Source organism: Vulpes vulpes, chromosome 12 (assembly GCF_048418805.1).
Source record: "Vulpes vulpes isolate BD-2025 chromosome 12, VulVul3, whole genome shotgun sequence".
NCBI classification, from domain to species: Eukaryota; Metazoa; Chordata; class Mammalia; order Carnivora; family Canidae; genus Vulpes; species Vulpes vulpes.
The window spans coordinates 182128525-182156301 of record NC_132791.1 but is presented as its reverse complement, the minus strand read 5'-3'; the positions used below and the strand labels follow the sequence as shown (position 1 = coordinate 182156301).

Sequence of the window (27777 nt, the reverse complement as noted above, 5' to 3'; positions counted from 1 at the left end):
ATTTAGTAGTTCCTTTTCCTATGTATTTGGATGTGGAAGCAGACCCACAGGGCTAGGAAATGGCCCACCCTGGCTTTGTTTGACCTTTTTGCCGCCTCATTGGAACCGCATGTTGTCACTAAACTTAACTGAGGTTAGTGAGTTGGACAAGCAGGGTCTTCTGTCCATCTGCTATCACAGAGACAACACGTCACATAAGATATGAACATTCTTACTGGTCTTGGATAATAAATGACTTCCAGTATGAGCATTTCTTACTGGGTTTTGCTGTGAGGTTTCATGTAGTTCGTTTTTATTCTTCTGCTAGGGTTCTCATCTTGAATGTGGTTGCTTGTTCGCTTTTGAAAAACATCCATGGCTGGGCCTCCCTCTCAGAAATTACGATTTACTGGATTAGGGTGCAAGCCTCCCTTTTCTTCTATAGTTCTTAAGTTAATTCTTCCTAGCACAGCTAGGTTTGAGAACCACAAGATATTGTTAACCAACTACAATAGTTAAGGATTTAATCTTTTTTTTTTTTTTTTCCTAAGCTAACATAAAATAGGTTCTTTTAACTCATTTCTGTTCTCTTTAGGGCTTGGATTTTGAGGACAAGCAGCAGTATGTCTTGTACGTGACCGTGGTGAATGTGATCCCGTTTGAGGTCATCCTCTCCACCTCCACAGCCACTGTCACTGTGGACGTGGAGGATGTGAATGAAGCACCCATCTTCATCCCTTCCCCAAAGGTAGTGTCAATCCCTGAAGACTTTGGTGTGGGCCAGGAAATCACATCCTACACCGCCGAGGATCCAGATACATATATGGAACAGAGGATAACGTAAGTGTGGAGATTTTTCAACAGACTAGCAGGAACTGGGGAGTTGTGTGTGTATGTGTATAAAATACTTAGTTCTTAGTATTTTATCATCGTTGGTCTGTGCAAGACCCTTCTCTTGTCTGGCTTGCCTTTTTTTTTTTTTTTTTTTTTTTAAACTCCCATTCCCCACACCTTTTCCATTCCCTCCACGGCCAGCCATTCTACTGTGTTGCTTCTCGAGGTTCATGCAGTGTAGCCGAAGTGTGGTTTTCAATTACATACGAGGTGTTGTATTATTAAGAAGCTCACTATTTCTTCTCCTTTTAAACTGGAAGGCACCTCTGTAAACTAAATCATACCCATGGATGTGCAAACCAAGAGCAACACCCCATGACCATCTAAGACAGAGAAGGTCCTTAATCTTTTGAGGGCTGGATTTGAGTAGGAAATAACTATTTGAGGAAGCACAAATCCAAACATGACACCTGTGTCTTGTGATTTGTAACGTGATTTCCCGGGAGAACAGAGCTTGTCCAATGTGCCCACTTCTTCTCAGAGAAGTTCCTGCCTGTTCACATCTACTTTAGAGGAAACTGTAATACTGAACTATTTATAAAAAACATTCTACAAATCTGGAGTAGCATCTTGCTTACTAATTGAGTATATTTTTGTTTTGGGATGTGTTTGTGTTTTAGCATCAGTACTTTTGACTTCTGAAACTTCGAACTTCAAACAAAAAGAGTTTAAGTGGGGCACCTACGTGGCTCAGCAGTTGAGCATCTGCCTTCAGCTGCAGGGCATGATCCTGGGATCTGGGATGGAGTCCCACATTAGTCTCCTTGCATGGAGACTGCTTCTCCTCCCTCTGCCTGCGTCTCTGCCTCTCTTTCTGTGTTTTTCATGAATAAATAAATCTTAAAAAAAAAAGAAAAAAGTTTAAGTGGGACTTCAGCTTTTAAGATTATTCTGGGAATTTTTTATGCTGATTCTGTCCTGAGCAAAAGAGCTCTTGAATACCTTTAGACCACATATGTGCCCTGTACAGGAGAAATATATAAAGGGTGCAGGTAGTGAGCTTAAGCCTGCTAGAATTGAATGATTAGGTCAGGGATGATGGGGAATTTTTAAATGGAGGTTGATAACCTCCAAGCCTTCTGATTGTTTTCAACATAGTTTTTTTGAATTTTTTAATTTATTTGAGAGAGGGAGAGAACATGAGCAGGAATGGGAGTTGGGGTGGGAGATGTGGGGGAGTGAGGGAGAGGAAGAAGCAGGCTCCCTGCTGAGCAAGGAGCCCTGATGTGAGCCCCAATCCCATGACCCTGATATCATGACCTTAGCTAAAGGCAGATGCTTAAGCAACTGAATCACCTAGGTACCCCTGGTTTTTAACATTTACTAAAAAAACAAAAGGCAGGGACAACACAACATGACATGATGTGCCACTTGATGTGATTCAGTAGCATGCACGGAGTACACTAAGGAAATTTTTTTTTTGGAGGAAACAAAAGTTGGGACAGAATGTAGTCAAGTGTTAGGATCTGATTTCGAAGAAATGCAGAGAATGAAGAAACTTAAATGCCACAGGAAGCAGTCAGCCAAATACAGAATGTGGAAACTATATGACAAATGGTACTGTTTCTTCAAGACATGAATGAATGGCAAAAGGGTGGGGGGGCTGGTGTCGATTAAGAGAGTACTAAGAGGAAAATGAACCAATTGTAATGTGTAGACTACACTTAAATATGGACTCAACAATCCAACTATAAAAACACCTTTGAGTCAATTAGAGATACTTGAACATGGATGTGGCATTAAAATGACATTAAGTAACTATTGTTATTTTTGCAGGATGTGTTAGTGGCATTCTGTTTTTTGTTTTGTTTTGTTTTTAACCATTTCTATATAAGATACGTGCTAAGGTATTTACAGGAGAAATCGTTTGATGTCTGAGATTGCTTTAAAATTCTCTGAAGTTCGGGAACCTGGGTGGCTCAGTGACTCTTGATCTTGGGGTTGTGAGTTTGAGCCCCATGTTGGGTATAGAGATTTCTTAAAAATAAAATATGAACTAAGTTAAATACTCTCATTTCATACATATATTCAATGTACTGCTCATAATCCAAGGATTCTTCCTGTGGTCCAAAATATAAGGGCTAGTAAAGTAAGTGTGTGTGTGTGTGTTTTCCAAGTCCCAAGAAGGCTTTGTTAAATGCAGAGGGGAGTGGATAAGTCCTTCCTAGCTGCTGCTTTCCTCATGGCTGCCAGGACATTGTTCAGCTCCTTTTCCTCTTGGTGCAAAGGTCTCCCCACCTTTTCTTTTTTCTTTTCTCTTCAGATTTTATGTATTTACTTGTGAGACACATACAGGCAGAAATGGAGGCAGAGGGAGAAGCAGGCTCCATGCAGGAAGCCCGATGTGGGACTCGATCCCTGATCTCCAGGACCACGCCCCGGGCTAAAGGCAGTTGCTAAACCGCTGAGCCACCCAGGCGTCCCGTAAGATGTGTTTATAATGAAATTCGAAAAGTATAGTGGAAGGGGCTCCTGGATGGCTCAGTCTTTTAAGCATCTGCCTTTAGCTCAGGTTTTGATCCTTGCGTCCTGGGATCAGGCTCCATGTGGGCCTCCCTGTTCAGCGGGGAAGTCTGCTTCTCCTGCTCCTTACCCTGCTTATTCTGTCTTTTCACTGTTCTCTCAAATAAATAAAGTTTCTTTTAGAAAAAAGGAAAAGTATAGTGGAAAACCACAAACAATACTGTAGGGTTTTTGTTCAGTGATGGAACCTTGCATTTTATGGGTTGATGTCTTTGCCTGCAGTAGTGAAATGAGCTTCCTTTGGGAAGCTGGTCTGAAAGAGTCTACTTTTGAAAACACATAGAGATCATAGTATCTGTTGCTTACTGCAAGAATTATCCACGGATCCTAAATCTAATGAATGACAGCTAGTTGGTGAACAGCATATTGGCACATTTTCTCCCCTTAGGTCATAGATTAATTACCAAGAGTAAAAAGGTACCTTGACTATAAAGAGATCTGGTTGCCTGTCCCTTACCCAAGTGATCAGAGTTAACCTCACCAAGAACAGATGTCTTGTGCCTCTTTTTTTTTTTTTTTTTTTGTCTTTTTTTTGTCTTGTGCCTCCTAATGTGATTGATACACTGAGGACACATGTCACCTACGCAGTGTTCTTCTTCCCCTTCCCTCGCATAATCTACTTAGGGAATAATCAGACCAACTCAAATTGAGGGGCTTTCTCTAAGATAACTGGCCTACATTTTTCTTTTTCTTTCTTTCTTTTTTCAAGATTTATTTATTTTAGAGAGAAAGAGCTGCAGGAAGGAGCAGAGAGGGAGGGAAGAGGGAGAGAGAGAGAGAGAGAGAGAGAGAGAGAGAGACTGAGAGACTCAAGCCAAATGTGTGCTGAGTACAAAGCCCGATGTGAGGCTTAATCTCATGACCTGAGCTGAAACCAAAAGTTGGGCACTTAACAAACTGTACAATCACATCAAGTGGCACATCATGTCATGTTGTGTTGTCCCTGCCTTTTGTTTTTCCAAAAAGTGTTGAGAAAGAAAAGAAAGGCTAAGGAATAATTCCATATTAGGGAAACATGATGTTTAAATGTCACACGCATGGATGGATCCTGAATATGGGCAGGGATGTTCTGGAGGACAGTTTTTGGGAAATTGACAATTTAAATATGTGCCATATATTAAATAATAGTATTAAATCAAAGTTACGTTTCCTGAAATTAAATCAGATGGTGTTATATATAAAAATGCCTCTGTTCTTAGGGGATAATACACTGAAGTATTTATGAATAAAAGAACATAATGTCTGCCATTTATTCTCAAATGATGAATTCAACGATGGGTAAATCCAGGTGAGGGGGACATGGATGGTCATGCTTTCCTGTAGATGGAATAGGTCAACAAAAAGGAACCTTACCCTTCTTCACTTACATGCTGTTTACTGTTCTAAGCCAGAGCTTGTGCCTTTTCAGGTATCGGATTTGGAGGGATGCTGCCGGTTGGCTGGAGATTAATCCAGAATCTGGTGCCATTTTCACTCGGGCTGAGCTGGACAGAGAGGATTTTGAGCACGTGAAGAATAGCACGTATGAAGCCCTCATTATAGCCATTGACAACGGTAAGGGTGCCCTTAGCATTTGGCCTTTGCTGCCTCACTCTACTGGCTAGTTTGCTTCCTTGCCCCCACCCTTCCTTTAGAGGCAAGAATTCATTCTTTTTCTTGTATTCTGGAACAAAAGTATATGATTTTCAAAAGTACAAATAATTAGGTGGAGCAGAGGTTCTTTTCACCATTCCATCTTTATACCTGAACCTACTCCTTCCCCACAGGAGCCAGACTGCCTGGATCTGGATCCTAGGATGAAAGCTTAGGTCCCTCACTTCCTTGTTCTGACAAAATGATAATACCCCATCTGAATTTTTTTTAAAAGATTCTGTTGGGACGCCTGGGTGGCTTAGCGGTTGAGCACCTGCCTTCGGCCCAGGGCGTGATCCTTGGAGTCCCAGGATCGAGTTCCATGTTGGCCTCCCTACATGGAGCCTGCTTCTCCCTCTGCCTGTTTCTGTCTGTGTCTCTCATGAATAAATAAATTTTTAAAAAAATTTTATTTATTTACTTATTTGAGAGAGAGTGCACGAGCAGGATGGAGGGGTGGTGGGGGAGGGAGAAGCAGACTTCCACTGAGCAGGGAGCCTGATGTGGGGCTCAATCCCAGGACCCTGGAATCATGACCTGAGCCCAAGGCAGATGCTTAACCAACTGAGCCACCTGGGCGCCCCCCATCTGGATTTTTAATGAGTTCATTTATATAAATGTGCCCTAGAAGAGTGCCTGCTACACAGTGTATGCTCTACAAGGACTATCATCATTTTTATCTTTATCATTAGGAGTGAATCGTGGCTCCTTCCAGACTGTTCCATGTATTTGATTACATTTATATGCATATAGAAATATAGTATTATGAAGCCACTATCTCCTTTATAGCCTGGTTTTGTTTTTATTACAAAAACTATTAAAATTTTAATTTATTTGGTATTCTTATTATTTACAATATGTCTTTAAGACAGATCTACTTTGACACCTTATAAATCTGAAAATATTATCTTGGATGTAGCATCAATGAATCATTCACATCTTAAAGAGCACTGGGGTGGTTTCCACTGGTTCATTATTTCCATGAGTTTTATAAGTAAATGTCCCTGTCCTTGCCTTTATGTGCAAGTATATCCCTCAGCTAGATATTTAGAAACCATGTGGGAACTGTTCAAACCTGCTCTCTTCCTAGGATTGTGATAGATTCTCTTTCTCTTACCAACTCCCCAACTTCTGGAGGTAGTAACTCCAGGCTTGATGATCTGAAAACACAGCAGGGCAGGTAAGGCCATGATGGAGCTGGACAGGTGGCTGTTGAATGATGCAGCCTCCATCACATTGTGAATGTCCTTGGATAAGTCTGGCCTCGTCATTTAGAATCTGAAGCGTGCTCCTGCAGCTGTAATTTGAAAGCAGGTTAAAAGCAGAGAGCAAGGCAAATAAGTCCATGATGGGGTCTCAGTCACAGAATGCTTTTGCCTGAAGGGAAAGCTAGCCCCTGGCTTCAGCCACACCGGGTGGCTGTCTCTGGCTGCATGGGAACGCTCCAGCTTGGCCTGGAAATAAGTGGAGGAGATGGCATCTGAACATAGGTTGGTGCCTTTACTTTCTGTAAAGGAAGGGCCAAGGGAGTATTTTAGTTTTGTAGACCCATGTGGTCTTGATTGCCTTTGCACCCTAGCAGCAGCCATAGAGGGTGCCTGGGTGGCTCAATTGGTTAATTGCTTTCAGCTCAGGTCATGTTCTCGGGGTCCTGGGATAGAGCCTTGTGTCGGGCTTCCTGCTGCTGGGGAGCCTGCTTTTCTCTTTCCTTCCCTCTCATACTCTCCCTTGCTATTTCTCTCTCTCTCTCTCAAATAGATAACATTAAAAAAAAAAAAAAAAGGGCAGCCAGACAATCTGTAAAAGGGGAATGAGCACAGCTGTGTTCCTAAATTGTTCTGAAAGCATTAGTTTGCTGACCCCTGACTTGATAATAATGACTAAGGTATGATGGTGCCGAATTGTCATAAATAAATATATTTTTAAATTTTTAAAAAAGATTTTAGGGGATCCCTGGGTGGCTCGGCAGTTTAGTGCCTGCCTTCGGCCCAGAGTGTGATCCTGGAGTCCTGGGATTGAGTCCCACATTGGGCTCCCTGCATGGAGCCTGCTTCTCCCTCTGCCTGTGTCTCTGCCTCTCTCTCTCTCTCTGTGTGTGTGTGTGTCTCTGTCTGTCATGAATAAATAAATAAAATCTTAAAAAAAGAAAAAAGCTCAACCCTTTGATAATGACCTTAAAGCCATAGAAGTTCTGAAAAGGGAGAACTGGTAGGGGGGCAATGAGGAATTCTTAGAATGGTTAAAGTTTAATAGATGCATAAAGGTATGTGTAGAAGAGGGAGGAGGATGTCCTTGGTATGAGGATAATTTGAATAATCATTAAAGTGGTGCCAGAGAGCAGCCCAACCTAAAGTGAAGATGACCTGGGATGGTGAGGGCTCCTGGTGATGGAGCCCTGAAGAGCCAAGCCAAGATTGGGATTTGGTCTGAGGGAGGCAGTAGAGCTTCATGAATGAATGTTTCTGAGTTATGGTATTTCCTTTTTTTTTTCCCCCTTAGGTTCTCCAGTTGCTACTGGAACGGGAACTCTTCTACTGGTCCTCTCTGATGTGAATGACAATGGCCCCATTCCAGAACCTCGAAATATGGACTTCTGCCAGAAAAACCCACAGCCTCATGTCATCAACATCATTGATCCAGATCTTCCCCCCAACACATCTCCCTTCACAGCAGAACTAACACACGGCGCAAGTGTCAACTGGACCATCGAGTACAATGACCCAGGTGGGAATTGGAGTCTTACTTCAGAAACTTTGACCCCATGCTTTCCCTGCTTCTAACACTGTCCCCTTCTGAAATTCCCTTCTCAGCTCCCAGATGTCACTGCTTTTGTTTGATGTTTGTTTATTTGCCCCTTCTACTTTTCAGGGATTCCACCAAATGTCCCTTTCCTTTCTGGTATCTGACTTGCAACATACTGCCCAGTAATCTGCAGCCCAAACAGTTCCTTTTTCTTTACCCCAGTATTTATTCTAGAATGAGATTTTTCTTCTCCCCTTGTCCCATCATTTATTTTTGTTGCTTCCTCCAGCTCGTGAATCTCTAATTTTGAAGCCAAAGAAAACTTTAGAGTTGGGTGACTACAAAATAAATCTCAAGCTCACAGATAACCAGAACAAGGACCAGGTGACCACCCTAGATGTGTTTGTGTGCGACTGCGAAGGTGTCGTCAACAGCTGCAAGAGGACGGCGCCTTACGCCGAAGCAGGCTTGCAGGTTCCTGCCATCCTGGGCATTCTCGGAGGAATCCTCGCTCTACTAAGTATGTATGCTTGGCAAGTGTTGCAGCCTTTGGCTTCTATAAAATAGGGGATCTTTATCCCTTACTGAACAGTTCAGAGATAAGTTGGCCAAGACTGGAAGGCAGCCTTATTCCATTAAATTTTAGCAGGAGGGGAATCCCTGGGTGGCGCAGTGGTTTAGCGCAGCCTGCAGCCCAGGGCGTGATCCTGGAGACCCAGGATCGAGTCCCACGTCGGGCTCCCAGTGCCTGGAGCCTGCTTCTCCCTCAGCCTGTGTCTCTGCCTCTCTCTCTCTCTGTGTGTGACTATCATAAATAAATTTAAAAAAAAAAACAAAATTTAGCAGGAGCCCAGTCCTTCTGTTTTGTTCTTTCAGTCCCTCACGGCAGTTCTTCTCATGCTCAAATACCTACAAATCACCTGCATTAGGGTTCTTTTTTTTTTTTTTTTCCTTTTACCTGCATGAGAATTCAGATCCCATGATCTGGGAGGTCTGGGGTGGGGGCCTCAGATTCCACATTTGTAACCAGCTCCCAGGGTGGTTACAGGTGCAGATGTTGCAGGTCCTTGGGCCAACTTGGAACAGCAAGGCCTTGCAGCACTATCCTCACCTGAGCCCATGTACAAACTGGTTCCTATGGTTGATGAAGACACAGAGAAGGCTTGATTGGACTGTGGAGGGCAAAGAGGAGGCCAACATGGCTGGAATAGAAGAAAGTTCTTAGAGGGAGCAGTGGGACCAGCTTGGGGTTTTGTTTTGTTTTTTTAAGATTTTATTTTATTTATTCATGAGAGACACACAGAGAGAGGCAGAGACACAGGCAGGAGAAGCAGGCTCTGTAGGGAGCCCCACGCGGGACTTGATCCCAGGATCCCAGGATCACAACTCAAGCCAAAGGCAGATGCCCAACCACTGAGCCACCCAGGCATCCCAGGAGGTTGGGTACTTCTAAGAAATCTTTTCTCCAAGTCTTGTTTCAATGCAATACTACTTCAGTAGTGTATCCTTTAGAGATACTTGGGCACAAACGCCTATAAAGAAAACACACTGAAGTTTCATACATTTTTCATTCATAAATAGTTTTAAATTTTTTTAACAATTAGTTATTAATCACATGTATCCTCGAAATACCCCAAGATCAGATGAAAACTTAGGAAATTAACCTGATTTTAGAGGTTGCTTACATGATTTTTGTCTTAAGAGAAAATAAGGAATATACAGGCTATCATATGATCTGTGTCACACTTCTTGGAACTGATTAAAAATAATATATATCTGTCAATCACATTTAGGCTGACCCAACCCTCCTCACAGACCTTCAGTGGTTCCAATTCAGAATCAAAGCCAAAGTCCTCCCAGTAGTTACCACATTCCTGCCACCCCTCTAAACTCCTTTTCACTTTCCCCCTCACTAACCCTGCTATGCCATGCTCATCTCGCCTCTTCTTAATCATGCCAATTATACTCCTGCCTCAGGGCCTTTGCCCCTACCATTTCTTCTGCCCTAGAGCATTTTAGCTCAGGTTCTGGGAAATGACTGTTTGGTTTAAGTCCAGTTAAAGACTACACTTGAATTCCCTACTACACTTGGCTACTGTGTTACACTGCATATATTAACTTCAAGTTATGTGAGCATCACCATGTGGGTTGTCTGACAGCCCTCTGCCTGGTGGGCAAGGCAGTGGTGCTCTGTGATAGCTGCATTTTATGGCCTTCTTGACCTGTGGCTCTCCTTATTCTCTCTTCACCACACCAGTCCTGATTCTGCTGCTTCTGCTATTTGTTCGGAGGAGAAGGGTGGTCAAAGAGCCCTTACTTCCCCCAGAAGATGACACCCGGGACAATGTTTATTACTATGATGAAGAAGGAGGTGGAGAAGAGGATCAGGTATGTTTTCTAAACAGTGATAAAAAGCTAAATTGCCATCTCTTTATTTGGAAGAAGCGATGATTAGAAGAAGGTAGACATTTGAAATAGCATGTTCTGTTCGGCGCCCAGATGAACAGAGGCAAAGGGCAGTTAAGCAACTTAGCCAAAGTCACACAGGTAGGAAGCAGTAGAACCAGGTGTCTGACTCCAGAGCTTAGCCTCCTCATCGATGTCCTCAGGACACAAACTTCAAATTATCTTTCACATAAAGCAACTACTCTGTTGTAATATTTTGTTTCCCTTGAGCTTTTAGGTATGCCAAATGTTATTTCCCCACTTTTTGTGGATGTTAAAATCTCTAGCCCTTTATAGATGGTCTTGCCTTAGCCTGGAGTTTTCAGTTTTTTTAAGTAATCTCTGAGCCCAACGTGGGGCTTAAACTTGTGACCCCAAGATCAAGAGTTGGTTGCTCTATTGACTGAGTCAGCCAGAAGCCTTTTGAAGAATTTTTGAAAGTGTTTAGAAAGGGAACTTCAGGCCCCATCTCAGAGTTCTACTTTTGGCTCCGGCCATGCATGAGTGTGTTTGCTGAACTCATCTGGAAGAACAGTCGCTGATTAGAATTTCAGTGCCTGGTGTTACAGCATATTAGGGTACAGAGCAGTGTCCGTCGGGGATAACTGCTGATCTCAGCTGGTGCCTTAGTCTATGTGGGCTGCTATACAGGATACCACAGGTTGCTTAAAAACCACAGAAATTTTTCTCAGTTCTGAAGACCGGGATGTCTGAGGTCAAGGTACCAGCAGATTTGGTGTTTTCGGGGAGGGGGGGCTGCCTCCTCATTCGCAGGCAGCCATAATGTCACGTGTACTTCAACAAGGCAGAAGGGGAGCTCTAGGGTGTCTTTTATCAGGGCACCAATCCTATTCCCAAGGGCTCCGCGTACCATCCTGACTTAATGACCTCCTAGAAGTTGCACCTCCAAATACCTCCTTGGTATTTGCTCCAAATACCACCACATTGGGGGTTAGGCTTCAATGTGTGAATTTTTTGAGGGACACAGACATTCAGTCTATGGCAGCTAGGCTCACAAGAATCTGTAGATTGGTTGGGATTTATCCAATAAGGTACAACAGTCTACATCCACGCCCAGAGTTATTCCTCAGAATCTTTTTATGCTGTATTTTATTCTAGTGATATTTTGAAAGCTCTCAGGTTGAAAGCTGTCATTTCCGATTATATTGGCACATGCTTATAACTATCATGTAGTTGACAGGACATGATCTGGTACATCCAAATATACCCCTGGACTTTTTTTTTTTTTTTTTTTAACTCTTTGCTCTATTTTTATCTTTTTCTCCAAAGGACTTTGACTTGAGCCAGTTGCACAGGGGCCTGGATGCTCGGCCCGAAGTGACTCGTAATGATGTGGCCCCAACCCTCCTGAGTGTGCCCCAGTATCGGCCCCGCCCTGCCAATCCTGATGAAATTGGAAACTTTATTGATGAAGTAAGTCAGCAAAGTCAAAAGCTATGGTGCAACTCATCTCTAAAGTCAGGAGCATCCCAATGATAGATAGATAGATAGATAGATAGATAGATAGATAGATAGATAGATAGGAGCAGTTGTATTGAAAGTGAGGAGAAAGTGTTTAGATTCTTTGCTTTACCATGTTTTCTCCTTGCCTGATCCCTGAATGCTATTTTTTGAGTCTCATCAGAATTTCAGAACTAAAAGCACTTCAAATTGTTCCTAGTGAATTTGCAGTATCCATATGGCAAAACCAAGAATTGCTTGTAAGGATTTAGTAGAACTAGAAATGAAACTAAAGAGATTCAAAGTAGATCCAATTTGGTTTCACTAATGAGTCTTCTTGCCCCTGCATCCCACTGCTGGTTGGGATGTGATAGTATGTGTATATCACAGGTCTACCTAAGGGCCAGGAAAATGGCATCAATTTGTAGATGTCAGAAATACATTCAGCTATAAACTCTCAAAGCTTAAACAGATAGGAGTAGATTAACCCCATGAATCCTTGTTCCCATGCTTGTTGCCACATAATCACAAGATGCCTGCTACACTTTCAGGCTTTGGGTCTGTATTCTAGTCAAGAAGGAGTAGGAAGGGCGGAGCAGAGGCCAAAGAATCTTTGTTCTAAAAAAAAAAAAAGAAGAAGAAGAATCTTTGTTCTAGCAAAGTGTTAATGCAAGTAGGGAATTCATCCCATATGTTACTGGCCAGAACTGTCACAAGATTGTCCTTATCTGCAAGGGAGAATGAGAAATAAGGCATTAAGTTAATTAGCTTAGGGTAAGATGAGGACAAATTAGGGGTCAAGATGAGCAAAGAACCAAGTAAGCTAATAGTACAGCAGGATCTATTTCCTTAAACAATGTTCCCTGATCACTTGCACAGTTACTAAATGATTTTCAGGGCTTGTCTGTATGGTCCAGTGGCTCTCAGCGAGTCTTCCTGGTAGAGGCTGGTTTTGCTTCAGTTTCCTATGGTAGTTGTCACCAGGGACTACACAAAGCACGCCAGTGTTGGAAGTGAGCAGGCCACATTGATTTTAGCCAATGGATCTTCTAGAAAGCTGGGATTAGAAAGGTCCAGTTAAGGGATCCCTGGGTGGTGCAGCGGTTTGGCGCCTGCCTTTGGCCCAGGGTGCGATCCTGGAGACCCGGGATCGAGTCCCACGTCGGGCTCCCAGTGCATGGAGCCTGCTTTTCCCTCTGCCTATGTCTCTGCCTCTCTCTCTCTCTCTCTCTCTCTCTCTCTCTGTGTGTGTGTGTGTGTGTGTGTGTGTGTGTGTGTGACTATCATAAATAAATAAAAATTAGAAAGGTCCAGTTAAAACCTTCCTCTTAGGGGATCCCTGGGTGGCTCAGCAGTTTAGCGCCTGCCTTCAGCCCAGGGTGTGGTCCCGGAGTCTCGGGATCAAGTCCCGCATCGGGCTCCCTGCATGGAGCCTGCTTCTCCCTCTGTCTGTGTCTCTGCCTCCCTCTCTCTCTCTGTCTCTCATGAATACATAAATAAAATCTTTTAAAAAAACAAAACAAAACAAAAAACCTCCCTCTTAGGTAAATCTGAATTCAGGTCCTTTCTTCCATTCACATTCATTTGTGTATCGTCACATCTGATAGTAGCTTTATTTTTTTAACTTACAATATTAATGTCATTGCATTACTTATAAAATAATATAATAATTTTATTATAAATAAATATATAATAAATTTGTAAAATGTACATAAAGAAAAAAATGTAATCCTTCCTTACTGCCTCCAACTCTATTCTCTAGAGTTAACCATTAACAGTTTGGCATTCATCTTTCCAGACCTTTCCAGGTGGCGATGCTGTATGAACCAGTATGACTATCCTCATTGTTTTCAGCCTCTGTCCATCCCGACTGGCTTCTCTCCTGCCTACATATAATTTATCATTAGTTTAGGGGAAACATTCTGCATATTTATCCATAATTTTTCTTTTCATCAAACAACATATTGTTTATCCTCCTTGCCAGTTTGTATAAATTTACCTTATTGGTGCGGATTGCTCCTTGTGTTCTCTAGGATGGTTGTTGCGTTATTGTGCATTACATGCTGCTGCTTGAGGCACCTAGAGAAGGCATCTTGCCTGACAGGGGTGTGATTCCTTTCATTAAAGGATCCTACTATCTTCCTTCTTTTTTAGAACCTGAAGGCAGCGGACACTGACCCCACTGCTCCTCCTTACGACTCTCTGCTCGTGTTTGACTATGAAGGAAGCGGTTCTGAAGCTGCCAGCCTGAGCTCCTTGAACTCCTCAGAGTCAGACCAAGACCAGGACTATGACTACCTGAATGAATGGGGCAATCGCTTCAAGAAGCTGGCGGACATGTATGGAGGTGGCGAGGACGACTAGGGGACTTGAGACAAATGAAGATGAGTCCTTATACCATGTGGTAGAAAATGCGGAGGTGACTGTTTTCAGCTCCCATTTCATCTGAGAGGAATTTCTGGAGAAGAGAAAATGCACAGTGATATATAGTTAGGATAGTTAGGATTTCTACTTTATAGATCTAATCTGTGTGTTTGTTAGAACGATTTTGACCTATTCTTTGAAGCTTTTTTTTCTTTCTTTCATCATTCTTTAAATGGTGATGCTATCCAAAAGACCCCCCACATGTTTATATTTCAAAAGAATAGCTAAAGCCTCCAGAAGGTTCTGCTAGCAATTTGCAGATTGCCTTATTGACTTGTCTCATTTTTTTAAAGGAAGGTAGGGCTAAACTACTCTATTGTGTTTGTTTGTGTGTGTGTGTGTGTGTGTGTGTGTGTGTGTAATTATTTTTAATTTGTGTTCTTTTTTCTCCTATCACTGCACTGGTGTCCCGTGTTCTAATAACCACTCTTAACTCCTTCTGAACTTACATTGCCTCAGACAGGAGTTCTCTGCTGCAGAAATTATTGGGCCCTTTCAGGATAAGAGACTTGGTCTTAGTTTGATGGTAGTGTGACTGGGTATTATGGACTCGTAAGGACTTTAGTGGTTCTCCTTTATTTCCTAAGTACATAAATTGAAATTCATATCCATCCACTGACTTGTTCTGCATTAAGTGTGTTTGTCAGGTGGAAGTCATTATTGGGCTACTTTGGTTCTGAACAAGGAGCATTGACCAGAAAAGGTGGTGAATTTTCAGGTGCCACTCAACTTCTAATGCTCACTTATCACTCAAACAGAAGCGTGATCTATTCTGATATTTAGCGTAGTGCCTGCAGTGCTGCAGCCAAAGATTGAAGGAGGTTTGTCACAGCCAAGGGCAACGTGAAAAGTGGACTTGGAGGTGGCAGGTGGGATCGGTCATTGAGCCTGGCGTTTTAGCAAACTGATGCTGAGGATAACTGAGGTGGCTCTACCTCTAGTCCTGAAAATTCTGAAGAATGGAAGAATCCCGACAAGTGTGTCCTATCGCAATCCTTAGGCCACAGTTTGTATCTGAGGCCAAGAATCCCCAGGTGCCTGCTTTTGTTAATGTCTACCGAAAATGCAGCCTGATCTGGACTCAGGTGCCCCAATTCTAAGTGTGCATAGAAAACTGACAATATTAGGAAATTCTTTTTTCCCCCCCTTAGGAGCAGGAAGAAAATATGACCCTAAAGGGTGTTGGCAAAGGGAGGGTGGGGAGAGCTTTGACTTGGATCTTTTTTAAATTGAAATGTGAACTTCAAGGAACTTTTGACAACCATGGGAAATAATTTTATCTTAAATTGCTTTACTGTCTGTCAGCTGTTTTTCAAAGAAAAAAAATCATCCCTGCAATCACTTCTTGGAATTGTCTTGATTTTTCAGCAATTTAAACTCTAATTTAGTCCTGTATAGAGAATGTTAATGTAGTTTTGAGTGTATATGTGTGTGGGTATGGATAATTTTGTATTTTCTTTAGGTCTGGAAAAGGAAAACAATTTAAGCTGCGAAAATTCTTAAATATTCATTTTTATAAATTTTATTAAAGAATTTTGTTAAACCATTGTCAAACACTTGTTTTATATGATTATACCACAATTCTAGGCAAGACCAGTGATAGTTGAGCTCATTCAAAACATGGGGAAGGAAGCTTCATGTTGAAATTACTCCCCCAGAACTTTGTGTCCTTCTATTTGTGGGCAGAGTACAGGAAACTGCATTTAAAAGGTCACTTGATTTGAAAAATAACTATCCATGTGGTATATGGAGAAATCATTCTCTTATTGATGGAAAAACTGTGGGCGACACTGAGGGACCAAAAAAAGTTGAGCTTCAGACAGTATTCAGTGGGTCAGCAAAGTTGGTGTAGTTCGGGGGTCTACCGTCAAAGATGACCCTAGCCTCTCCCCAGGGGACATTGGGCAATTTCTGGAGATAACTTTGATTGTTGCAACTGAGGAGGTGCTACTGGCATCAAGCCCAGGCCAGGGATGCTGCTAAACATCCAGTAACGCATGAGACAGCCATGCACAACAAAGGACCACCACGCTCAAGATGTCAGTGGTGCTGCTGTTAAGAAAACCTGTTCTGTGACTTGACTTTGTTGGAGGGGTATAATAGTGTGTGTGTGTGTGTGTGTGTGTGTGTGTGTGTGTGTGTGTGTGTGAATTTTTAAATGGGGGTGAAATATATATATATATAGATCTTACTTGACTTACAGTGTGGTTATATACCAATAAACCATCATAAGTTAAGAATATTTCAAGGGCAGCCCGGGTGGCTCAGCGGTTTAGTGTCTGCCTTTGGGATCGAGTCCCACATCAGGCTCCCTGCATGGAGCCTGCTTCTCCCTCTGCCTGTGTCTCTGCCCCTCTCTCTCTCTCTCTCTCTCTCTCTCTCTCATAAATAAATAAATAAAATATTTTAAAAAAGAATATTTCAAAAATGCATTTAATATGCCTAATCCACCAGACATGATAACCTAACCCACTTTTTTTTTTTTTTTTTTTTTAAGATTTTATTTGAGAGAGAAAGCACAAGTTGTAGGGAGGGGCAGGTAGAGAGTGGAAGGATGTGGGGCTTGATTTTGGGATCATGACCTGAGCCACCCAGGCACCCCTAGCCTAATCCACTTTCAATGTGCTCAGAACATTTACTTTAACCTACAGTTGAGTGAAAGCATCTCACACAAAACCTGTTTTGTAATAGTGTTGAATAGCTCCGACAGTGAGAAACAGAATGGTTGTAAGTGTATCAATTGTTTACCTTCCAGATCACAGGAACAAGCTGTGGCTGCCACTGCCCAGCATCATGAGGGAGTCCGACCATATTTTGCTAGCCCAGGAAAACATAAAAATTTGAAGTATGGTTTCTACTGAATGTGTGTTACTTTCAAGGGTACAATTCAGTGCTATGAAGTACATTCAAAATGTATAACCATGTTTCCAGAACCTCTGCATCATCCCAAATTCTAAAACCATACGTGATAAGTCCCTGTTCCCTCCTTTCCCAGCCCCGGTTACCTCCATTCTACTTTTTATCTTCATGAATTTCACTCTGCTAGGTATTTCATATTAGTAGTGTCATGTAATAAGTGTCCTCTTAATTTTGGCTTGTTTCACCTGGCTTCATGTTTCCCGGTGTCCTCTGTATTGCAGCCTGTGCCAGGACTGCATTCCTTCTTATAGCCGACCCTTGTTTCATTGTGTCTATGTACACCAAATGTTACTTATCCATTCATCTTGGGTAGTTTCTACCTTGAGGCTATTGTGAATGATGCTGCAGTGAACACTGGCATACAAAAACTTTTCAGGGACACCTGGTGGCTCAGTGGTTGAGCGTCTGCCTTTGGCTCAGGGCGTGACCTGGAGTCCCAGGATCAAGTCCCACATCGGGCTCCCTGCATGAAGCCCGCTTCTCCCTCTGCCTGTGTCTCTGCCTCTGTGTGTGTGTGTGTGTGTGTCTCTAGTTAATAAATAAATAAAATCTTAATTTTTTTTTTTTCAATTCTGGCTATCTACCCAGGAGTAGACTTACTAGGTGATATTGGTAATTCTAAGTATAGTTTGAAAGGCTGCCAATATATAAACCTAGATTGGGTCCAGGAGTGAACATTTAAAATCCATAAGACTTTTTTTTCTAATCGGGCAAGTTTTATTTTTTAGATTTTGAGAGAGTGATCGTGAGCCAGGGGAAGGGGCAGAGGGAGGAGAAGCAGGCCATCTCCTGAGCAGGGAGGGGGACCCACGGCTTGATCCCAGGACCCTGAGATCATGACCCGAGCCAAAAGGCAGATGCTTAGCCGACTGAGCCAGCCAGGCATCCCAGAATTGGGCAAATTTTGATGCCGATCTTAGGGTAGATGATATTCCTGAATAAATATTCATCTTCATGGGAACATAATTGACCTAGAGAATTTTATTAGGAGATAGATGATGAATTTGGGGATAAAGTGTTATGTCTGGAAATCAACTTAAAAATGGTTCGACAAAGTATGTCAAGCGGTAGCACAAAGGCAAATGACAAAATGCTCACAGTGACAATCTGGTAAAGGATATGTAAGAGTTCAGGTACTATCTTGATTTTTCTGCAGGTTTAAAGTATTTCACAATTAAAGTTGGGGAGAAATCAGGAAGCCAGAAATAAACCCTTGCATAGATGGTCAAATGATATTCTATAAAGATGCTAAGATCATTCAGTGAGAAAAGGACAGGTTTTGTTTTTTCTATAATACAAAGATGATTATATCTTTTTGAGTATAGTTGAGTATACATTTTTGAGTATAGTTTTGAATATAGTTGACATGATGCTACATTAGTTTTAGGTGTACAACTTAGTGATTTGGCAAGTTGACACGTTATGCTATGTTCACCACAAGTGTAGCGGCCATTTGTCCTGTTCTATCGCTATTTCAATATCCCTATTTTCCTCATGCTCTGCCAAAAGGACAGTGTTTTCAACAAATGGTGCCGAGAACATTGGGTCCACATGCATAAGAATGAAATTAGAGGGGGATCCCTGGGTGGCTTAGCGGTTTGGCATCTGCCTTCAGCTCAGGGCATGATTTCGGAGTCCCGGGATCGAGTCCCACATCGGGCTCCCTCCATGGAGCCTGCTTCTCCCTCTGTCTGTGTCTCTCATGAATAAATAAATAAAATCTTTTTAAAATAAATAAATAAAAAATTGTACCGTTATCTTATTCTCCATCTCTTCCTCAAATAAAATTCTACCACAATGTCTTTAAATTGGAAAAACATTTTTGAAGGGGAAATTAATGACCTATGAAATTACCACAACTCTTTTTATTGTGTTGTATATCCCACTGAAGACTTTGGCAGAAGATAGTTTTTCTTCAGTTACGTACGTATCCAAGTTCATTTTGGAGAATAAAAAATTTGAGGTTCCCTGTAAAGGCCACCAAAACAAACAAACAGCAACAACAACAAAAAAACCCAATGGGGTGCCTGGGTGGCTCTGTGGTTGGGCATCTGCCTTTGGCTCGGGTCATGATCCTGGGGTCCTGGGATCAAGTCTGGCATGGGGCTCCTCTCAGGGAGCCTGCTTCTCCCTCTGCCTGTATCTCTGCCTCTCTCTCTGTCTCTCATGAATACATAAATAAAATTAAAATTAAAAAGCCCCCAAACAAAACCCAAAAGTTTAAGTCATTTCAAGATACTAAACATTTAGCGAAGTGGGTGTAAAGCATTTTGCGGGAAAGGCCTACCCCTAAGATTTCTGGGCACTGGAGTAGAAACACAGGTGGAGGCCTTCATACCATATGCCTAAGTATTTCAAAGTGTAAATCAAACAAATAGACTATTAAATAAAATGTCTTCTATTCTCCTACTTTGAAAAATATACCAGGTTTGAGTTGAAAATTGTCAGACTTGGCCTTAGAGTTCCATATTGAATGTGCCAGCACAGGGGAAACCAACCAGGGTTGGCCTGGCCTGACTCCTTTTTCTTCCCACTAGTGTCTCCATCCTGCATTCACACATGTGGACACCACAGCCTGGATATGCATACACCCCTAAAAACTACTACTTATCCCCCTAGGGTGGGGGTGCATACACAGGGAGCATGGTTCACCTTCCAGAAGGCAGACCCAGGGAAGAGGCCCACATGGCACTGGAAGCAGACTGGGGATGGTTGGAAAGGAAATTCCAGAGTCCCAGAACTTGGAGTGAGGTCTGAGAGGAAGGTGAGGATTTGGGTTGCGCAGTTCCCTAAGACTGGTGTATTCCTTGTCCATAAAGATATGCATCGTGGAGGAGGCCAGGTAGGGCCTGTAGAGCAGAAGACCCAGGGTAGGGACCCTACCAGCCAAGTCTAAGGGTTGTAATGGTGTGGGATTTACGAAAGACGGTAAGAGGAGCCCCAGAGGTGAGAATCCTTTATCCCAAAACATTATGGCACCAGATCTTATCATTTGGGCTCTAAAGGCTCAGATACCACAAAATGACACAGCTAATTTCAAAAGCAGTGTTATAAAGATCCTATAAGTCATTCATGTCCATCCATACCAAGGGCCAAACAAGGAGCATGTGATTGAGACCCTATGAAGGGCCAAGTTCAAGTTCCCTGGTCACCAGAAGATCCACATCTCCAAGAAGTGGGGCTTTACTAAGCTTAATGTGGACAAATTTGGGCAGCCCGGGTGGCTCAGCAGTTTAGTGCCGCTTTCGGTCATGAGCGTGATCCTGGGGACCCGGGATTGAGTCCCACGTCAGGCTCCCTGCATGGAGGACTCTGCTTCTCCCTCTGCCTGTGTCTCTGCCTCTCTCTCAGTGTGTGTCTCTCATGAATAATAAATAAATAAAATCTAAAAAAAAATAATGTGGACAAATTTAAAGACCTGGTTGCTGAAAAGCAGCTCATTCCAGATGGCTGTGGGGTCAAATGCATCCCTAATCATGGCCCCTTGGACAAATGGAGGACTTAGCACTCAAGAGAACCTCGCACAGCCCTCTCCCTGCTCATGCCACCAATAAATCCTACTTCCTGTCAAAGAATAAGGGGCACAACAAGGAAGTTTTGGGTGGAGAAAATCGCTTGAGCAAACGCAGGGTATTAGGAGAGAAAAAGGCCAAGTGTTCTGTTTTGGATCCACTAGATTTAGTGGGTTCAATAGAACAACCAAAGTGGTGTGAGCAGATCCAAAGTGGCTTTCTGTGAAGGCTTCTGTTGGCAGGGAAGATGAGTTGGCTTGGAGATGGTACCTGACACAGTAGAGAACCCTCTGGAAGTTGAAATAAGAAGGGATCTAGAATATACCCCTGTGAAGAAGTTTTTTTCCAAACTCCCCTTATCTGTCTAAAAGCAGAGCTCCCTCAACAAATTCAGCAATCATAAATCCCTTTCCAAGGAGTTCCATAAGCACGGAGGATTGGCTTCTACTACCAGAGATTAGAAATTGGCACCCCAGGGTAAGAAATCACCTAAACAGGAGCACCTGGGTGGCTCAGTGGGTTGCATGTCTGACTCTTGATTTCGGCTCAGCTCATGATCTCAAGCTCGTGAGATCGAGCCCTGTGTTGGGCTCTGCACTCAGCATGGAGTCTGCTTGAGATGTTCTCTTTCCCTTTCAATCTGCCCACCCCCTACTCATGTGTGTGCATGCTCTCTCTCAAAACAAAGGAAAACCTTATCTAACAAAAGAAAGTCACCTATCTATTAAAAAAAAATCCTATCTGTGGGGTGCCTGGGTTAAGTGGGTTTAGTGTCTGCCTTCAGCTTGGGTCATGATCTCACTGTCCTGGGATCAAGTCCTGCATCTGGCTCCCTGTTCAGCAGGGAGTCTGCTGCTCCCTCTCCCTCTGTGCTCTCTTTCTCAAATCATTTTTTTTTTAAATCCTATTTCCTATCTCATTTCTTTTCTCAAAATCATTTGTTTCTCCATACGTGCCTTTCTCTATTAAGATGGACTATAAGCCCCAAATTCTTTTTTTTTTTAAGATTTATTTATTCATGAGAGACACAGAGAAGCAGAGACATAGGCAGAGGGAGAAGCAGGCTCCCCACAAGAAGCCTGTTGTGGGACTCGATCCCAGACTCGAGGATCATGCCCTGAGCTGAAGGCAGACACTCAACTGCTGAGCCACCCAGGCGTCCCTAAGCCCCAAATTCTAACCACCTTTCTAAGTCACATTTTTCTGTGAACTCCATTGGATCTGAATAAAAATCTTTCTTTCTCTCACTAATCTGTCTCTTGTCAGTTTAATTCACAGGCCTCCCTATTCAAAATCTAAGAGGACAGGGATCCCTGGGTGGCGCAGCGGTTTGGCACCTGCCTTTGGCCCAGGGCACGATCCTGGAGACCTGGGATCGAATCCCACGTCGGGCTCCTGGTGCATGGAGCCTGCTTCTCCCTCTGCTTATGTCTCTGCCTCTCTCTCTCTCTCTGTGTGACTATCATAAATAAATAAAAATTTTAAAAAAATAGACAAAATCTAAGAGGACAGAGAAAAGTTCCTCCTCTCCTATAAATATCTGGTTGATGCTAAAGAGAAAGCCTTTCCTTTAAAATAAGTGAAAATTGGGGTTCAGATTTTACCTAAAATCTTACATTTTAAAAATGCCCTAAAAATAAAATAAATGAAAAATTAATGAGCTTCAGGCACCCCTTCTTTGTGGAGTGATGAAGATCATCGCAGTGAGTAAGGTTTTGACAAGAATTGGGTAAGAGTTTGGGGGCAGTTATGGAAAATGGAATACAGCCACTCCAGTTACTACCATGGCTTTAGAAGATATGTACCCAGAAGAACTCTTAATTTGCTTTACTGGTCTTTACTGGGAATTATGTTTCTATAAAACAGCCACTGATGGCTGTTGGGTGCCATTAGGCCTGTTAGTTTTCTGGGTTGAGGCAAGCAGGCCCCAGCCAGCTTGGATGCGATGTTCAGCTGCTGTCTCTCACGTCCCTGATAATGGGCTCCTAGTTGCTCGACTTCAAATCCGTGGAATAGTTTCCGTGAATACAGACCTCTGTGTGTGTGTCTTGAACATCCCCGTATGGTTCATTGCAAGGGAAGCAGCAGCCTCTCATTAGCTCTTGTGCATATTGGTTGTGATGGATGTTTAACAGCACATGCGAGGGAGTCTCCCAGCTGTACTTACGTGTTTTAACAGAGCCACACAGAGCAAACCGAGGAAGGGGCTGCCAGACCAGAATTCAGTTCTATAAACTAAGACCTGTAAGTGTAAATACCGGATTCTAAGGAAGTAGAGTAATTAAAAGCCAATTTTAATAATTTTTTAGGGCAAGAGAAGCTTGAGAATGCTTCCTTTTTTTCAGATGCAGAGCCTATTTATAACCTTATAAACCCCAAGCACTCCTCCAACATCCTTTCATATGTATTAAGATGCATCCAATATTCTATATGTGATAAATTTTTTTGCTGGAAAAACTTATAGGATCTTTATAACACTGTTTTTGAAGTTAGCTGTGTCATTTTGTGGTATCTGAGCCTTTAGAGCTCAAATGATAAGATCTGGTGCCATAATGTTTTGGGATAAAGGATTCTCACCTCTGGGGCTCCTCTTACCGTCTTTCGTAAATCCCACACCATTACAACCCTTAGACTTGGCTGGTAGGGTCCCTACCCTGGGTCTTCTGCTCTACAGGCCCTACCTGGCCTCCTCCACGATGCATATCTTTATGGACAAGGAATACACCAGTCTTAGGGAACTGCGCAACCCAAATCCTCACCTTCCTCTCAGACCTCACTCCAAGTTCTGGGACTCTGGAATTTCCTTTCCAACCATCCCCAGTCTGCTTCCAGTGCTATGTGGGCCTCTTCCCTGGGTCTGCCTTCTGGAAGGTGAACCATGCTCCCTGTGTATGCACCCCCACCCTAGGGGGATAAGTAGTAGTTTTTAGGGGTGTATGCATATCCAGGCTGTGGTGTCCACATGTGTGAATGCAGGATGGAGACACTAGTGGGAAGAAAAAGGAGTCAGGCCAGGCCAACCCTGGTTGGTTTCCCCTGTGCTGGCACATTCAATATGGAACTCTAAGGCCAAGTCTGACAATTTTCAACTCAAACCTGGTATATTTTTCAAAGTAGGAGAATAGAAGACATTTTATTTAATAGTCTATTTGTTTGATTTACACTTTGAAATACTTAGGCATATGGTATGAAGGCCTCCACCTGTGTTTCTACTCCAGTGCCCAGAAATCTTAGGGGTAGGCCTTTCCCGCAAAATGCTTTACACCCACTTCGCTAAATGTTTAGTATCTTGAAATGACTTAAACTTTTGGGTTTTGTTTGGGGGCTTTTTAATTTTAATTTTATTTATGTATGCATGAGAGACAGAGAGAGAGGCAGAGATACAGGCAGAGGGAGAAGCAGGCTCCCTGAGAAGAGTCCCATGCCAGACTTGATCCCAGGACCCCAGGATCATGACCCGAGCCAAAGGCAGATGCCCAACCACAGAGCCACCCAGGCACCCCATTGGGTTTTTTTGTTGTTGTTGCTGTTTGTTTGTTTTGGTGGCCTTTACAGGGAACCTCAAATTTTTTATTCTCCAAAATGAACTTGGATACGTACGTAACTGAAGAAAAACTATCTTCTGCCAAAGTCTTCAGTGGGATATACAACACAATAAAAAGAGTTGTGGTAATTTCATAGGTCATTAATTTCCCCTTCAAAAATGTTTTTCCAATTTAAAGACATTGTGGTAGAATTTTATTTGAGGAAGAGATGGAGAATAAGATAACGGTACAATTTTTTATTTATTTATTTTAAAAAGATTTTATTTATTTATTCATGAGAGACACAGACAGAGAGAGAGGCGGAGACACAGACAGAGGGAGAAGCAGGCTCCATGGAGGGAGCCCGATGTGGGACTCGATCCCGGGACTCCGAAATCATGCCCTGAGCTGAAGGCAGACGCTCAACTGCTGAGCCACCCAGGGATCCCTGGTACAATTTTTTAAAGCATCCCATCTTTGGCATACATTGCTAAATATTTAAGAACAATATCACTTTAACTCTCTATAATAGCTTTGTGAAAATAGATCTGTTATCTCCTCACTTTATTTTCTTTTAAAGATTTATTTTTATTTATTTATGATAGACATAGAGAGAGAGAGAGGCAGAGACACAGGCAGAGGGAGAAGCAGTCTCCACGCCGGGAGCCGGATGCGGGGGGAGCTGGATGCGGGAATCGATCCTGGGACCCCAGGATTGGGCCCTGAGCCAAAGGCAGGCGCAAAACTGCTGAGCCACCCAGGGATCCCTTATCTCCTCACTTTAGAGAGGAGGAAATAGTTGATGGATTTGGGCTGGAGCCTGACGTCCTGGGAGTGACTAAGAGGGGCCTGAGAAAGGAGTTTAAACAACCAGCTTCTTTCTCCAGTGGTAGGGGCTGGCAGTGGATCACATCCTACTTCCTAAGACTTCTATCAGCTAAATGCTGAAGGGAAGTCAACAGTAGTGAACTCAAGCTAGCTCAGGGGATCTCAAGGAGAAGCAGGACAGCTTGCTTGGGAGCACTTTCAGAAAGTGGGTGGTGAGGGTGGTTGAGAATGATATAAGAGATTATTGCTTTTAGTGAAGGGAGAGGCAGGCACACTAAAGGTCTTGTTTTCAGAAGTCCTCTCCTAGATTTGTAGTATGACTTTCAGACAAAAGTTTAGAATGTCCCACTGGGAGGGGCTCTTATGTGGCTCAGTTGGTTGAGTATCTGGGTCTGGTCCTGTTTCAGGGTAGTGGGATCCAGCTCCATGTAGTGATCTCAGGATTTGTAAGATTGGTCCTGAATGGGGCTCCGTGCTCAGCTGAGATTCTGCTTGAGATTCTCTTCCTTTCTCTCTCCTCCTGCCCCTCCCTTCACTGCTGTCTCTCTCAAATGAACAAGTCTTTTTAAAAAGGCCCACAAAGATTTATGTAAGTGAAAACCTGTCTCTGATGGTTTGATTCTCAAAGGAATGCTGTTTTACATATTAAGGTTATGGGGGGGCATGATTTTAATATACAGAGAATTTTTCAAGGATGTAAATGGAGCAAAGATTTAAATTTTATTGGGAACTGTAATTAGTCCATTTCAAATATTGTATCACCAAGAGCAATATTTGTAGCTATTCAAAATGGATGTGGGGCAGCCTAGGGGGGTGCTCAGCGGTTTAGCGCCTGCCATCCGCCCAGGGCGTGATCCTGGAGACCCCGGATCGAGTCCCACGTCGGGCTCCCTGCATGGAGCCTGCTTCTCCCTCTGCCTGTGTCTCGGCCTCTCTCTCTCTCTGCATGAAAAAATAAATAAAACTTTTAAAACAAAACAAAACAAAATGGATGTGTTTCTGTTTGGCATTATTTTTATTTTTTTCAAGTAGACTCCATGCCCTTAAACTCAGGACTCTCCTGCGCTACCAACTGAGCCAGCTATGCACCCTCAGTACTTGATTTTAAATATCGCTCATAAAGAAATTCAACGATATTCAGTTGAACATTGCTTTATGTATCCAAACTTCATTACAAGTAGGCACAGCATCTGTTTACTTCGCTATGCCTTCTAGCGCTTCCATACACAAATTATTATTTTCATACTGATACACCTTATCTCATGATAAACTATGCAACCCTGTTCCTTCTTCTTTAATCATATTGAATTTCTGAAATTGTGCGTGTAGGCAGGTGGTGTTAGCTGTCTCTCCCCCCCGCCCCCGCCGGGGAGTAAAACGAGCCTGAGAAAATATTCATAGAATCATCCCCCCAAATCGGCCCCGCCCCTACAGGCCCCGCCCCTCGCAGCGGGCCCCGCCCCCAGCGCCTTCCGCCACATTCAACATGGCGGCGATGCCGGCCCGCCGGGGCGCTTGAGCCGGTCGCCAGTGGCGCATTCCACTCCAGTCATGGCGGCCCCCCGACCCGCCGCGGGCCGCGAGGCTCTGGAAACGTGCAGCTTGGGGAGCATTCTGGAGGCGCTGAAGCTGCTGCTGAGCCCGGGAGGTGAGAGGACGGATCTCGGCGCCGGGCAGCCCTCGGGACTCCCGGGGCCGCCAGTCTTCCCGGGCTGCCTTGCCTTCCGTAGTGTGTGCCCCTCAGGCCCTCCCTGGGATCCCCGATCCTGAGGCCGCCACGCCCCGCTCCCGGGGGCTTTGGGCATTGTCTGTGCAGCCTCCTTTTTACTTGAGGAAACCGAAGCTCAAGGAGGGGATGGGGTCCGCTGACTACTGACGGCACCACGTCTCTCGAGCGCTTCCCTCGTGCCAGGCACCCGGCAGTAGCCCTGCCCCACGGCTCCCTGCAGCCCTTCCTGCCCCGCGCGGAGGTAGGGGCTGCGGCAGCTGCCCGAAGGCGAGGCGCTCGAGACGCGGAGAGCCGGGTCCAGCCTCCTAAGGGCGCAGGGCCCCCTGTGGACGCCGGAGATTGTACAGAAAAAGGAAGCAGTGGCGTTCGAGCTGGCTGTGGGGAGAAGATTTAGGGACAGCCAGCCTGTGGGACGGATTCAGTCACTTGCCCTCCTTCGGGATGAGTTGACAGAATCTCCCGCTGTAGACCTGAAGGGACCTCGGATGAGCCTGGCACTCTTCCTTTTACCCCCAGGACACGTAGGGCTCGCTGAGGAGATTACCCTGCCCCCAGATCACGTGGGCACGTTAGGGGCAGGTCAAGGTCCATTCTCAAACCAAGGCAGACTGTGCCATCCGGAGCCTCTGAGGTTGTCTGACGCTTTGAGAAAGGTCACCAGCAGTAGGACCGTGTATGTGCAGGAAGGGGTTTGTGTGGACTGAGCCAGGTAAGATACATGAAGGGCCTTGAGGTGATGTTCCACGTCTCGGATGTTGAGATAACTCCCCCAAATGCAAAAACTCCCCCAAACATTGTCCTGGGAGAAGTGAAAGGAAGTCATTTATAACAGTAGTTGCGTCCCTACTGAGTATCAGGCCCAGGAGTATGCTGTTGACCTGGATATTATTTAGTCCTCAACAATCCCATGAGATAGGTAGTACTCGTATCCCATTTTACAGATGAAGAACCAAAGTTCAGGTACAATGGAAATTGGTACGATGTCAGTCTAGTAAGTGGTAGAGCCAGGATACTTTTTATTTTTTACTTTTTTTTTTTTAATTTTTTTATTTATTTATGATAAGTCACAGAGAGAGAGAGAGAGGCAGAGACGCAGGCGGAGGAAGAAGCAGGCTCCATGCACCGGGAGCCTGATGTGGGATTCGATCCCGGGTCTCCAGGATCG

At 43.7% G+C, this 27777-nt stretch overlaps 2 protein-coding genes across 4 annotated transcripts in view; both read left to right on the top strand.

The window, feature by feature from the left end:
- CDH1 (cadherin 1) overlaps positions 1–15654 on the top strand; it is a 75264-nt gene extending 59610 nt beyond the window's left edge. Inside the window, exons 10-16 of the mRNA XM_072731680.1 lie at positions 575–819; positions 4805–4950; positions 7528–7752; positions 8060–8290; positions 10028–10158; positions 11506–11649; positions 13831–15654. Coding sequence (XP_072587781.1) covers positions 575–819; positions 4805–4950; positions 7528–7752; positions 8060–8290; positions 10028–10158; positions 11506–11649; positions 13831–14040 — 1332 coding nt within the window. The 3' untranslated portion in view covers positions 14041–15654. The remainder of the gene's footprint in view (positions 1–574; positions 820–4804; positions 4951–7527; positions 7753–8059; positions 8291–10027; positions 10159–11505; positions 11650–13830) is intronic.
- A 10696-nt stretch (positions 15655–26350) lies between these two features.
- The window catches only part of TANGO6 (transport and golgi organization 6 homolog), a 195529-nt gene continuing 194102 nt past the window's right edge, over positions 26351–27777 (top strand). For 2 of the 3 annotated variants that reach the window (XM_072731624.1, XM_072731623.1), the window contains exon 1: positions 26351–27321. In XM_072731624.1, the coding sequence (XP_072587725.1) occupies positions 27288–27321 (34 nt within the window). In that variant the 5' untranslated portion in view covers positions 26351–27287. The remainder of the gene's footprint in view (positions 27322–27777) is intronic. The other variant, XM_026011568.2, reaches the window with a different exon arrangement.